The 13,145-nt window shown below is 37.7% G+C and overlaps 1 protein-coding gene across 2 annotated transcripts in view; it reads right to left on the reverse strand.

Moving 5' to 3' along the window:
• Nucleotides 1–4,212: 4,212 nt before the first annotated feature.
• kdr (kinase insert domain receptor (a type III receptor tyrosine kinase)) overlaps nucleotides 4,213–13,145 on the reverse strand; it is a 32,041-nt gene continuing 23,108 nt past the window's right edge. The window contains exons 19-30 of one of the 2 annotated variants that reach the window (XM_038280707.1): nucleotides 12,915–13,028; nucleotides 11,789–11,877; nucleotides 10,250–10,397; nucleotides 10,068–10,159; nucleotides 9,839–9,961; nucleotides 9,639–9,750; nucleotides 9,465–9,564; nucleotides 9,277–9,382; nucleotides 6,215–6,351; nucleotides 6,045–6,129; nucleotides 5,292–5,377; nucleotides 4,213–5,196 (exon numbers count right to left, since the gene is read on the reverse strand). In XM_038280707.1, coding sequence (XP_038136635.1) covers nucleotides 4,980–5,196; nucleotides 5,292–5,377; nucleotides 6,045–6,129; nucleotides 6,215–6,351; nucleotides 9,277–9,382; nucleotides 9,465–9,564; nucleotides 9,639–9,750; nucleotides 9,839–9,961; nucleotides 10,068–10,159; nucleotides 10,250–10,397; nucleotides 11,789–11,877; nucleotides 12,915–13,028 — 1,409 coding nt within the window. In that variant the 3' untranslated portion in view covers nucleotides 4,213–4,979. Of the gene's footprint in view, nucleotides 5,197–5,291; nucleotides 5,378–6,044; nucleotides 6,130–6,214; nucleotides 6,352–9,276; nucleotides 9,383–9,464; nucleotides 9,565–9,638; nucleotides 9,751–9,838; nucleotides 9,962–10,067; nucleotides 10,398–11,788; nucleotides 11,878–12,914; nucleotides 13,029–13,145 lie in introns of both variants that reach the window. The other variant, XM_038280706.1, reaches the window with a different exon arrangement.

Genomic DNA, 13,145 nt, shown 5'->3' on the forward strand with positions numbered 1-13,145 from the left:
GATAGCCCAGGTTGCTCTAATAGTGGCTTTTAGCTCTTCTGAATTGTTGGGTCTGGTGTATTGCATCTTCTTCTTCACAATACCCCATAGATTTTCTATGGGGTTAAGGTCAGGAGAGTTTGCTGGCCAATTAAGAACAGGGATACCATGGTCCTTCAACCAGGTACTGGTAGCTTTGGCACTGTGTGCAGGTGCCAAGTCCTGTTGGAAAATGAAATCTGCATCTCCAAAAAGTTGGTCAGCTGCAGGAAGCATGAAGTGCTCTAAAACTTCCTGGTATGTGGCTGCGTTGACCCTGGACCTCAGAAAACACAATGGACCAACACCAGCAGATGACATGGCACCCCAAACCATCACTGACTGTGGAAACTTTACACTGGACTTCAAGCAACGTGGACGAAGTGCCTCTCTTCTTTTCCTCCAGACTCTGGGACCTTGATTTCCAAAGGAAATGCAAAATTTACTTTCATCAGAGAACATGACTTTGGACCACTCACCAGCAGTCCAGTCCTGTTTCTCTTTAGCCCAGGCAAGACGCTTCTGACGCTGTCTGTGGTTCAAGAGTGGCTTGACACAAGGAATGCGACAGCAGAAACCTATGTCTTTCATACATCTGTGTGTGGTGGTTCTTGAAGCACTCACTCCAGCTGCAGTCCACTCTTTGTGAATCTCCCCCACATTTTTGAATGGGTTTTGTTTCACAATCCTCTCCAGGGTGCGGTTATCTCTCTTGCTTGTACACTTTTTTCGACCACATCTTTTCCTTCCCTTCGCCTCTCTATTAATGTGCTTGGACACTGAGCTCTGTGAACAGCCAGCCTCTTTAGCGATGACCTTTTGTGTCTTGCCCTCCTTGTGCAAGGTGTCGATGGTCGTCTTTTGGACAACTGTCAAGTCAGCAGTCTTCCCCATGATTGTGTAGCCTATAGAACTAGACTGAAAGACCATTTAAAGGCTTTTGCAGGTGGTTTGAGTTAATTAGCTGATTAGAGTGTGGCACCAGGGGCCATCAATTTTGAACCTTTTCACAATATTCTAATTTTCTGATATGATGAATTTGAGATTTTCATTTGTTGTCATTTGTAATCATCAAAATTAAACAAAAATAAACATCTGAAATATATGAGTTTGTATGTAATGTATGAATATAATATACAAGTTTCACTTTTTAAATGGAATTACTGAAATCAATCTACTTTTTCATGATATTCTAATTTTATGACCAGCACCTGTATAAGGGGAACAGAACAAAGTTTAGGCTAATGAGCTGAATGAGAAGCAGGTGTGAGTGGAACTAAGTAGAAGGAAGCCAGGGGGAAAGGAAACAAACACAAGTGTACAACACAGAGTTACTGCTTGAATATAATGGAAAATAAACCAAAGATCAACAACACAGAATAACTAATAACTGAAAACTAAAAACTTAGAGTTCCAAAAGGGGAGAACCATGACAAATATTGTCAATGAATGAATGAATCAATCAATCAATCGATGACTAATTAACAACTAATGAAACTAGAAAACACCTTGCAGTGTGAATATGGCAACAACTAAATGCCATTAATATTGGGTGAAACATTAAGAAAGTGGCTGAAATACTTGAACAGTAAGAAAGTGGCTGAAATACTTGAACCAAATCAAATCTAAATGTAACCTACAGATCATGACAGTTAGTTTATAACGCAGATTATATATCCGAATTATAAATTCCTCTCTCTTCCATTGAAAATCGGTCCAGAAGGCTAAAGCTAATCAGATGGTAGCCACACATTCATCAATCTAAAACCAACTTTAGTTTAAAAACTTTTAACTAATTTAAAAGCTATTTTAAGAATGTTTCAATCTTCTGTTTCCCCATGATGATTATTTACTAATAAGTTAATGGTGATTTACGTGGGAAATGACAGAACCAGCTACTGCATCATGAAAGATTCTCCATTGATAAATCTGCAATGGAACAGTTAGCATGTGATTTACAGAGATGGGAAGTAACGAAGTACAAATACTTCGTTACTGTACTTAAGTAGCTTTTTCTGATATTTTTACTTTACTTTACTACTTATTTTTATGGCGACTTTTTACTTCTACTCCTTACATTTTTACACAAATATCTGTACTTTCTACTCCTTACATTTAAAAAAATTGGCTCGTTACTTTAGTTTTGAATCATTTCAATGGAGTTACCGTTATTATTTCCACGTCATCAATACCAAATTCAATCTAATTGGATGGGAATCTACGTTGCATTTGACGCACCACTACAAGATGAATCGACAGATTCTGCGGTTTTCGTTTGCGGCAAATCATTGCAGCTTGGTGGCGTTAGCATAGTAGCATGGACGACGAGATGATTGAAAATGAGGAGATCTAGTCCTATTGGCAGACATCCATTTAAATGTAGGCAACAGCATGAAAAAAAGTGGTTTCTACTTTTACTTTTATACTTTAAGTACATTTACAAGCCTGTACTTTGGTACTTTTACTTAAGTAAAGAAGTTTAATCAATACTTCCACTTTTACCAGAGTATTTTTTAACACAAGTATCTGTACTTTTACTCAAGTACGGAAAGTGAGTACCTTTGACATCTTTGGTGATTTAGAAGTAAGCTTTCCTTATTATGTTAACAAGAGGACAACTGCTAAAAACACTGGAGAACTCAAAAGGCTCTTCCTATAAAAGAACCTAAAAGAAATGCCAATTTTAAAACCCAAGACAACCTAATCAATTTATTCAGTAAAAGAGGGATAAAGTACATGTTGGCAAAGAGTGGTGCCAAAAGATATTACAAGGCAAACACAATTACCTCTCACTTTATTCAAATAAAATATCTAATTAAATACAAAAACTCTGGACAAATAAAAAAACAGGACCTGAAAAATGCAGTTGTCTCTTTTTAGAGTAGAAGTCTCAGACTTTGCACTTCCTCGTAATCAGAAGTTGATAAAAATCCTGCAGGTGCATTCTTCTATCAGCTTGTTGCCTCTCTTTTATATCTGACTCCATCAAATGAGCTTGTTGACAGAGTGAAACTCAATTTTCTGCTGCAGTGAGAATCTTAATGTCCAAAGACTGTTTCTGAATGCCAAGTAATTTCCTTGCTCTGCAGAGCTCTCCCTGCAGCCTGTTTGCTTCTTCAGGGGAAATTACTCTGAGTTCCTGTGATCAAAGACTTACTGTTCTGGTGCTGTTTCTAGTATCGTGACTGTATTCCACATTAGGGACCAAGAGGTATTTACATTACTACTTAATACTTCCACACAAAGTAAAATGTTTATTGCAAACGTTGCTTTCGCCTTAATGTGTAATTACACTACTAGCACAGTAGAGGACACTGTTGTTTGATTTAAAAAGGAATACATGCACTTGGTGTAATTAATAATGACAATCTTTGATTTCATTAGTAAGGGCGGTTTGATATTGAATTACACAGAACTTTAAAATGTCATGTTAGACTTAAGGCATCCCTCCTACCTTAAAAAACACCTTCTCATACATCAGTGCTCTTACTCTGAATGAGGAAACACTATGATTGGTTATAGAGAGACTCCTGTCTAGTTTGCCCACACAACCCGCTCATCTGGACTCCACAAACAGGAACAGGGAGGGCTTTCTAAATATACCTCCACTATTAGAGGTGGAAGTTTAAAGGAATCCCCCAGAGTCTGTGTGGCTTCCTTTAACATTCCACAATTAGAAAAGCTTCTCCTTGATTGTAGACAAAATACATTTTGTTCTCATGCTCGTCATTCATCAGCTACTCAGACTGGATATACCCCATCAAGCTTTTAAGACTCAACGTCACTGTCTGCAGTAAAATCTCTTTAAATGTTTATTCTTTCACCTGCTAAGGAATGTGCACAATTATTCATACCTCTTTTATGTCTTTCCCAAGTTACAGCTACAAACCTGACGTGGAAGGTAAAAATAATTGATTTGTTTCACTAATTTAATGCAGCCCCTTACTCAGATAAGACATGCATAATGCTGTTGGTCTATTTTATTTTATAATAAGATTGTGAAATGTGATGAGACAAAAAGAAGAATTTCTGAGTAAAATAAATTCTGTGAAAATGTCCAATACATCTGGGAAATCATACTTTCTATTTAGCCCTTATTAAGTTTTTAAGCTTCGTTGCTGTATCCCGACTCATTGGCCTTGGTTTGGTTATTACAGGCATTGTTAGTTCAACACACCTAAAAAAATACCCAAGGTTGACACAACATTGTTCCTTTAATGCATTCAAACACACAGTGAGAAGCCAAGGCTGAGAAAGAATTGTTTACTTTGGGCAAGGCACGTTCGGAGGAAATGAGACATTTATGGTTGAAACAAACGGACAAGACAGACTCAAGTATTATCATAAATAGTAATGGACACTATCCTTCTCAAACAAAAGGCTAATAAAAAAGAAACACTAAAGAACATCAGATGTGAGTACTTAAATTTTATAAAACTAGTTACATTAGATCCAGGTTAAGTAATCTATTTTCAATAAAATACTGCAAAAAAAGTGAAAAGTGAGCTGTACAAATGTGCTCAGGAAACAAACAACAGACTGAGAACTGACCTTTTATTGTGTCAACGAAATGACACACAAAAAAGCATAATGAACAAATGAAAGAATGAAAGAAAGAGCTTCCTGATTTAATTATCTAAAACTCCAGATACGTTTCCTGCAGCAGAGGAAGTTGGTGAATTGTGCCTCAGGAAGTGGGCGTGCTCTCTGGCTTTACATTCTGCGTAAACGTCCTTTGTTCCGGCTGTCCAAAAAAAAAGACCTAGAACAAACGTATCATATGATAAGTTCTCCTTGTTCTCTGCTGACTTCCTGGGTTTCCTTTTAAGAAAATATCTCAACCCCACTGCAATTCCAGTTATGTCTTTTGTCATTGGTCCTGGATTATAATACCTGTGAAAAGTAAATACATTCTGTACAGCAAGGGAAATGGAGGTCAGATAGATGAGGAATACATAGGGTCAGACGGGTGGCGTGCTGTAGCGGATCTCAGTGCTGAACTTTTCCACCATCTTGGGCAAAGGAGGCTTCTTCAGCATGTTGTGCTTCATAATGACCTCCTCATTAGCGTAGATAGGAGTGTCTGTGTCATCAGAGTGGTACCCTGACTGATATCCGCTCGTCTGATTGGATGACTCCGATCCCAGGGACTCTTTGCTTTTGCAGCGTAGCAGTTGACTGACATGACAGGAACACAAATTAGATAGGAAAAGAAAAAATATGTGAACTATATCTCAAAATTCCTATGTTATAGGATTTAATGTATTTCTTACCTGAAACTGGGTGTTGCTGGGAGCTCGTGATTCAAACGCTTGACTTCTTCTGAAGAGAAGCCCATCCCACTGTCTGTGTGACCCTCCTGCAGGAAAACAGTAGCTTTACTTTCTCCATTATAGTATAAAAACAGACAGGTAAAATATAACGGCCACTAACACTAATTAATTCTTCAGCATGTCATCTGTTAGTGTGTGACTGATAATTAGCCTGAAGTCAACATTTCATCCTTGAAATTGATGTGAAAGAAGCAAAAGAACGAAGCACTTGCTAGGATTTAGGCAATCTTTCACAAGAGAAGAATTGGGACAATTGGATTAGAAGATACCGAAACCTCCGCTCTTATGGGGTGTTTGCAGTCACTACGTACCAAAAGTAGTGTAAGTAGCAATACAAGTGAATCAGCAGGGGTTCCCATACTGAAAGTGCCAACTATGGAAAAGTAAACATCAGAGGTCAACAATGGGGCACTGAAAGCAAGCTGTGTGTTAGAAGAAGCTTGGTGCATTGAAGCCCCATGGTCCATTCCCAAAATAATATTAGAAAAGAGGTTATATATCATGCATGATCAGTTTAGGCTTCATTCGCATTCAGCCTTATTTCATTAAAAGATTGCATTTCACAACAAATGTGCAGCTTAGATCAATGCTGAATACATTGCTTTCATTAGTATCTTGCTGCTATACAGTCCCAAAATACTGCACAATATTATAGTTGGTAAATACTTTATATTTCATAAAGTTGTTGCTCACCATTATGCTGCTGTGTGCCAAAGGGATATCTTCAAATGTTTTCACACTGAGAGACCGACTGCACCTCTTGCCCTGCTGGGTCAGTCTGTGCACAAAGGACAGGTCAGTAAAATGCCAAACTGTGTATTTTATCCTGTATTCTTGAGAAATGATGAGAGATTCATGCTGACCCAATGGAGGATGGGATGTCGTAGTGAATTTCGACAGCTTCCCCACTCTGAGGACAGATGTAGGGCCCCTTAAGCTCAGAGGACAGTAAGCGTCCTTCTACTTCACCTGCTGTCAGGGGGATATAGTCCTTCCCATCCTAGAGAACAACAGGATTCAGACATTATAAAGTCAAACAAGCAGATGTTTAACAAATTTTACATGAATAAGTGCAATTTTAGTTATAAACTTTATAGACAAGAAATGTACAGAACTCTTGAGACTAACTTGAAGCTATAAACTAATAACTTGTTGTAGAATTACCAACAACACTGGAGCTCTGGTTATTCCATCCTCTAAACTGAGCAAATACATTTTGGTCTGGGGAGACTTTTTACAATGATCTTCACTAAATGATTTACCATTACTTTGGTTTAAAGCGACTGTACAAATGTATGCCAAACACTTTATTATGCTGTAAAAATAGTATTAGTGAACCTGAAAATGTTTTGTCAGCTGAGTTAAATATGTTTTTTGATTGGATAAAATGAAATAAGATTACTGAACATCTCTAAAACCAATTGATTATCTTGGGAAGAAGTCATTAACTTTCATCTACACCAAAGATGAGTTTGAATTTGTCTGGGGAACCTATAGAACAGGTAGATAAAGTAAAATTATGGGCATGATAACTGATAATCAGTTGTTATGGGAAGGACACATTGATACCATAGTGAGGAATATGGGTTATGGTCTCCTAATAGTGAGGAAATGTCTCTCTTATGTCCCTACAAGCATTGTTGGGCAGTTGGCTGAATCATTAATTGTATGTCACCTGGATTATTGTGCACCTTTATGGTCCACATGGAAACCAAACACCAGACGGACTAAACTTCCCTATATGTAACGTCAGAACAATAAGAAAAAGGTTTAAATATAAAATGTGATAAACAAGAATTAAGTGTGAGAATGGTAAAGGAGTAAAATCCTGAACTGCATGATGGAGAGGCGTGTTGGATTCACTATGTTTACGCACTAATAATTAGACTACTTATATGGTATTTAAAGTAGCTGTTTAGAGTGCATAACAGTTAAAAACATCATGTTTTGTCTTAACAACACAAAAAAATATTTAGTTTTTAGCTTATTACCCTATACTTTGGTCAAACAAAAAAAATAACGGACTTCTGTTAAATAAATACTCAAGATAAATTGGCCATTAACTCAAGGTTCACACACAGTAAGGCATATTGCAAGACTGGTAATAAGGGCCCATTTCTATCCTAAAGGCATTTCTTGGATCCCATTCCATGACTTTAAAACACTACGACTGATTAAAAACATTCCAGGATATGTTCCCTAAATGCAGCAGCCTTGAATGAAGTCTTAAAATGGTTGGTAATTGAGTCTTTCAAAAGGATAACAAAATGGGTCACCAAAGGTCAAATTAATCTTTTTCAAAACCTGTGAGGTGTGCAATAGACAGGAGAGGGTGAGAGAGGGATCTAAGTGATCTACATAGATTTATGCTTTGTCTTTATAAAGGTATGCTCTAATAGAAAAAGATGGATCAACAACGCCCAAAAAAGCACGGACCCCAAAAACTGGGATAAAAGCCAGTAATGATATTGTTACGTATTGTTTTCCAAAAATATATTTATTTTATCACATCTTTTCCAGGAATAAAAATAAATCTGTAAGATGCTCTACACTGGAAATGATGTGCATGCATTATATACTTTATATATTTATGGCTCTTCTTTGCATGTCAAGTCATTATTTTTCTGGCTGAGCTACTGAATCCTTATACATGACTCTATGGCTTTTTTGTTGTTTTTTTGCCACATGTCAATTAAATTGGTTTTAATTTTATTTTACTAACTCTGCTTTTAATCAGCACTTAAAACATAGTAATAGCTACAGCAATTATTCAGAAAAGAGGGAGACCAAGGAAATAAAACTGTTTTAATATTAAACTGAGGTTAAATAGAACGGACTGTTCCCGATCCGATAGCTCTACCATCCAACAAGCAGATTTGATTATGATTTCAGCTACTGGGTCATCCGGTAATCCCAGGACTGGCCACCGGCACTGCTGGGTCCTCAGTCCTGGATTATTGGATGTGGGTGTTATGTGTGAATGGCAGACATGGGCAATGTGGAGTCAACAAGTCATCTCCATGTCATGTATTTAATCTACCCAGCCAATTAACCAGGTGAGTCCAATCTGCACAGGGTAGAACAAATACATGAAATGGAGATGACTTGTTGACTCCACATTGCCCATGTCTGGTGAATGATCCGCCAGTGCATTGGTGGACTCAACATTGGTGGGCACCCCTGGGGCCTCGGGTCCCGGGGGCCCATGGCAGGTTCCACTTTGGGGTGGCTGGCTGCCATACGAGCTTCGGCATTGCGGCGGCTGGGGGATTTCCTCGAGGCCGTCTCTCCTCTTCCTTCAGTGGGGGGGCAGATTTCCTGGCCACTACTGAGCATTTTCCCTTTGGATAAACTTTACATGCACAAGTGCACTCTCACGAACAACAACAGCTGCTTTGCTCCAGGTCCTTAGAGATTCACTTCCATACAGAAAGCCCATATTCTGATCTTCAGCTACCAAAATATATATGTCAGAATAAATAATATGCTTCAGCGATAGTATCAAGGTGCTACTTTATTGTATTTCTTATACTATATCCTTTGGTTGTGCTGTTCTTTTTTTACATCTCTTTGCAGGTGATGAAGCAGACTGAAGACGTTTTATAATGATCTCTCTTTTATATCCTTTCTTTCATCTTTTGTCCTTTTTCCTGTTTTTCCTTTCATGGTCTAATTACATTGCAGTGTTTATATAATCTGTAATACTCCCTGTATGAATTATAATAAAGCTATATACATGCATAAATCAAGCAGAACACTATGGCAATAGCCGTACCGCTCCACTTGTTAAAGCAAAATCTGTTGGGTTCTTTTTTGGCATCAAGACAATTATTCTTATGGCTACATTGCCAGAACAGGACACTATTAAAAAATTTAAATAAAAGAAATAAAATTTCAGGATGTGTTGGTTTTGTTTGGAACAGACCTGTTGTGCACTTGCTTGTAGAAGATTTCCAAGATGTTCAACCAATTCTGCAAATGTGGGTCTGTCTGTAGGGCGATCCATCCAGCAATCCAACATGGTCTGATATCTGTTTGGATCACAAAGAAAGACAGCTTAAAGAGGCATACCTTATTGTCTGCTGTTCTGCAGTAATTTTCAGTTGAACTCACATTTCAGAGTTGGCATATTCCGGAGGTCTCATTCTCGTGCCTTCCTTAAGCCTCCTGCAGAAGGACTCATCAATGCAAACGCCAGGATATGGAGAAGCCCCTGTGAGATAAATGCTGTTTCAATAATAAAGTTATGTAAGAATGTTACCTTGTTATGTGTAGTGTTAGGGGTACCCAAAGAAAAGATCTCCCAGAGGAGAACTCCAAAGGACCAAACATCACTTTGAGTTGTATAAACCCGATCGAAAATAGTCTCTGGGGCCATCCACTTGAGAGGAAGACGGGCCTGTAGTAATAACAACACTTTATGTTTCACTGCACCATTTATAGTATATAAATGATTTAAATTCTAAATATAAGTTTAGCATACGCACATCTCCCTTGCGAACATAGTCTGGGTCTTTGTAGACATCTCTAGCAAGTCCAAAGTCGCATATTTTGACCACGTTATTTTCTGAGAGCAGGATGTTTCTTGCTGCTAGATCCCTGTGAATGCACTACAGACGAAACAGAAGACATTATATTCAAAGCAATTAAAACAGACTTAACTAATCTAGATTTCTCTAAATCATACCAAAAAGACAAGTTCGAGAAGACAGTTACCTTTCGAGAAGACAGGAACTCCATTCCTTTGGCAACTTGGAAGCTATAGCTTATTAGGTCCTCCATGGTGAGATGATCGTCAACAGAGCTCTCTGGAACCAAATTGTAATAAAGAGCAATGTTTAAACTGCCACAGCACGAAATTGGAGAAAAAATGAAAGCATTGTGAGACATTTCACAACCATCTATAGGGTCACTACTGGTCCATGAAGTTTTGTCCTCAGCTGTTCCAGTGCATATATCCAGCTGGGCGACTTTGCCCAATCCAAGATCTCCTTCCGTCACATCTTCATCAGTGGGTGCCCATCTCTGGTTACTGACCTGCTTTTTCTGTTCAACACAGTGAAAGAGGAAAATCAGTTATTTAAATCAAACCAAAGCTGTTGTTCAGGGTTTCTGCAGTGCACATTATTTCCTCTTTTATGCTAATAACATTCTTACTCCATGCTGAAATACATATATACTGTATGTTTGCTAAAACATTATACAGTCATTTTCAATGGATTTCAGTCAAGAAATTATAAATTTAAAGAATATATTGTAATTTGACTGAAAAAATACAGGTAAGCCATTCCTTACTTTGGCTTTTTGGAAAGAGGCCTTCTTTTCCACTACTCATACAGTGAAACACAGCAGTTCATTGCTGTGTGTTTGTGGCAAGTCATGGCTAAATCCAAAGAGCGGCTGAATATTTTGGCAGCTCATATCTCTGGAAAGGGCTGCAAATCTTTCCAATGGCCAGAATACAAGGTGTTGTTACATTTACATCAATGCATGGTGGAAAATCTGAGATGGCATGGAAGAAGCTCCACTGACACCTGCCCTGGCAGGGCTAGCACTGTGAGGGGTAAAGGAACCAAAAATAATCATTAAAAGAGACATCAGGCTGTCTGGAGAAAAAAAAAACTTTGTCCTGGGAATCCCTAGACAGGGGTAGCCAATTAAATATCAGTGGGGTCCAAATAAAGAAAATCAACAACCACTTAAGGTCCGGACACATCTTTAATTATAATCTGTTACTTCTCCTTCTTTCCCGTCGCCCGGCTTGCCACAGGTTTCCCTCCTGTGTCTAAAAGGGGCCTCGCAGCAGCAGCCCGGACTGAGACAGCTCATTGGCTAATTTGTATCGCATGTAGCCTGGTCCCGGATTCTCCGGAGGGCTGTACCATATTAACAGGCGAAGCGACGCAAGTGAAACTAGACACTGTCGTCAGAAAACATGCAATAATTTATAAATGGGTTGGGTCCGGATTAGCCAGCAGGTGGGTCCAGATTCAGACCCTGGTCGGCTAATCCGTGAGCTCTGCTCTAGATGTTTGGACATGGCATTTGTATGTTTAAATATAGACACAACAAATTTAATTATGTTTTACGCACAATGACACCCCTTCTTCAATATTTTATATTCTGCGAATTGTCTGTGTTATCTTAAATCAGTAAACCACTACTTGTTAAATGAAATTGTACCTTTACATCTAAAGCTGACAGGGCTACAAAGAGCTTGACTTTATTTAGCTAACAGCTTGACCCTCTGTGACTAATTCAAAACTGACAGTAATGGTGGTCCTTGGTAAAGTAAGCAATGCTCATACCTACTCTACATAAATGATGTAGTTTATTTTAGAGATGCTTTGAAGTTGGTGTTTAAGGGTTGTGAGGCTACCTCATTTAATTGCTGGGTTTGTTATACTGGTTGCATTTTTTTTTTTCATATCTCTCACCTTATAGGGACTGTACTCTCCACGCTTGCTCTTCAGGTAGCTGGATAGATTACCATGTTTACAGTACTCAACAATGACCATCAGGGGTCCTACAAGAAGAAATGGATTTTATTTTTACAAAGGAATAAGAAAGGTTACCCAAGGGTTCTCCAATAGACTGTTTTTCATCTGTTAAGCCTGTTTAGGTATTACAGAAAAACACTGAGAACAGCGACACAAAAAATAAAACATCCAACATAAAAAATAAATATCAAACAACATTCAAACGCTAAAAGAAACCAAAATAAGTAGATTTTTTTTTTATTACTTTTTATATAAATATTAATTACCATTATCAAAAAAACACAGTGAGAGTATAAACATAATAAAGAAAAGAAAAGAGATATATTTAATACGATAATTAAACATGGAGAAAACCTCTCACTATACTCTTTTCTTTTAGATTCAGGACTTTTTTCTTGTCTAAGCTTAAAGCAACACAAAGTGGAGAAGCAAGATCAATAAAAATTTTGAAAATAAGACAAACATTTAAGTTTGTATTTATGTTTTTTTTTATCAAATGAAAGATTCTTTTGAGAATGCAGAGAAGAAATGTTAATGTTTTTGAAGTAGTATGATTGGCACATGAAACTGATAACAAAACATCTAACTTTTTAGCTCACAATAGCAGCCATCTTTGACATGAAAGCTGCAAGGAGCACCACTCTAAAGTTTAAAATTAACCATGGAGTTCATTTTTCTTTTCTTTTGGGATCCAATGTCTTATTGGTACTTTTTTCATTATTGAACCATCTACATAAATGTAATATTTACCATTAGAGAACAGACACTTTCTCTTCTCTTTAATGTGAAGAGTTAATAATAGGGGGCCAAGGACAGATCCTTGTAGAACAGTTAAAAACAGCCTTAAAGCAGGAAATTGATGAAAATCAATAAATCTTTGTGTATGTCAGGACAATAAAAACTAAACAACCTAGAAACACAAAAGTGTGGGATGGGACTGAGTGAAATGCTTTATTGACATCTAAAAATATGAATCCAACAACACTTTTACATCCCATATGCAAGACAAAGAAAAGCAAAAAGCATCACTGTATACACAAAAAAGAAATAAATCTTGACTCACCTCCGGGCCTGGTGCAAGCTCCCAGCAGGTTGACAACGTTCAGATGATGACCGATGTGGATGAGAATTTTTAGCTCTGACATCAAGGCACGATATTCACTGGAAGTAGCTCCCTCTGTAACAGAAAGGCCAAACTCCTTGTGTTTAAAAATTCTAAATGCAGTAACAGGTTGGGATCTGTTTGCTTTTTGGTAGTTTTAGTTTTTTTTTTAACATTAAGAGAAAATACTGA

This window comes from Cyprinodon tularosa, unplaced genomic scaffold (assembly GCF_016077235.1).
Source record: "Cyprinodon tularosa strain WSP-4 unplaced genomic scaffold, ASM1607723v1 ctg163, whole genome shotgun sequence".
NCBI lineage: Eukaryota > Metazoa > Chordata > Actinopteri > Cyprinodontiformes > Cyprinodontidae > Cyprinodon > Cyprinodon tularosa.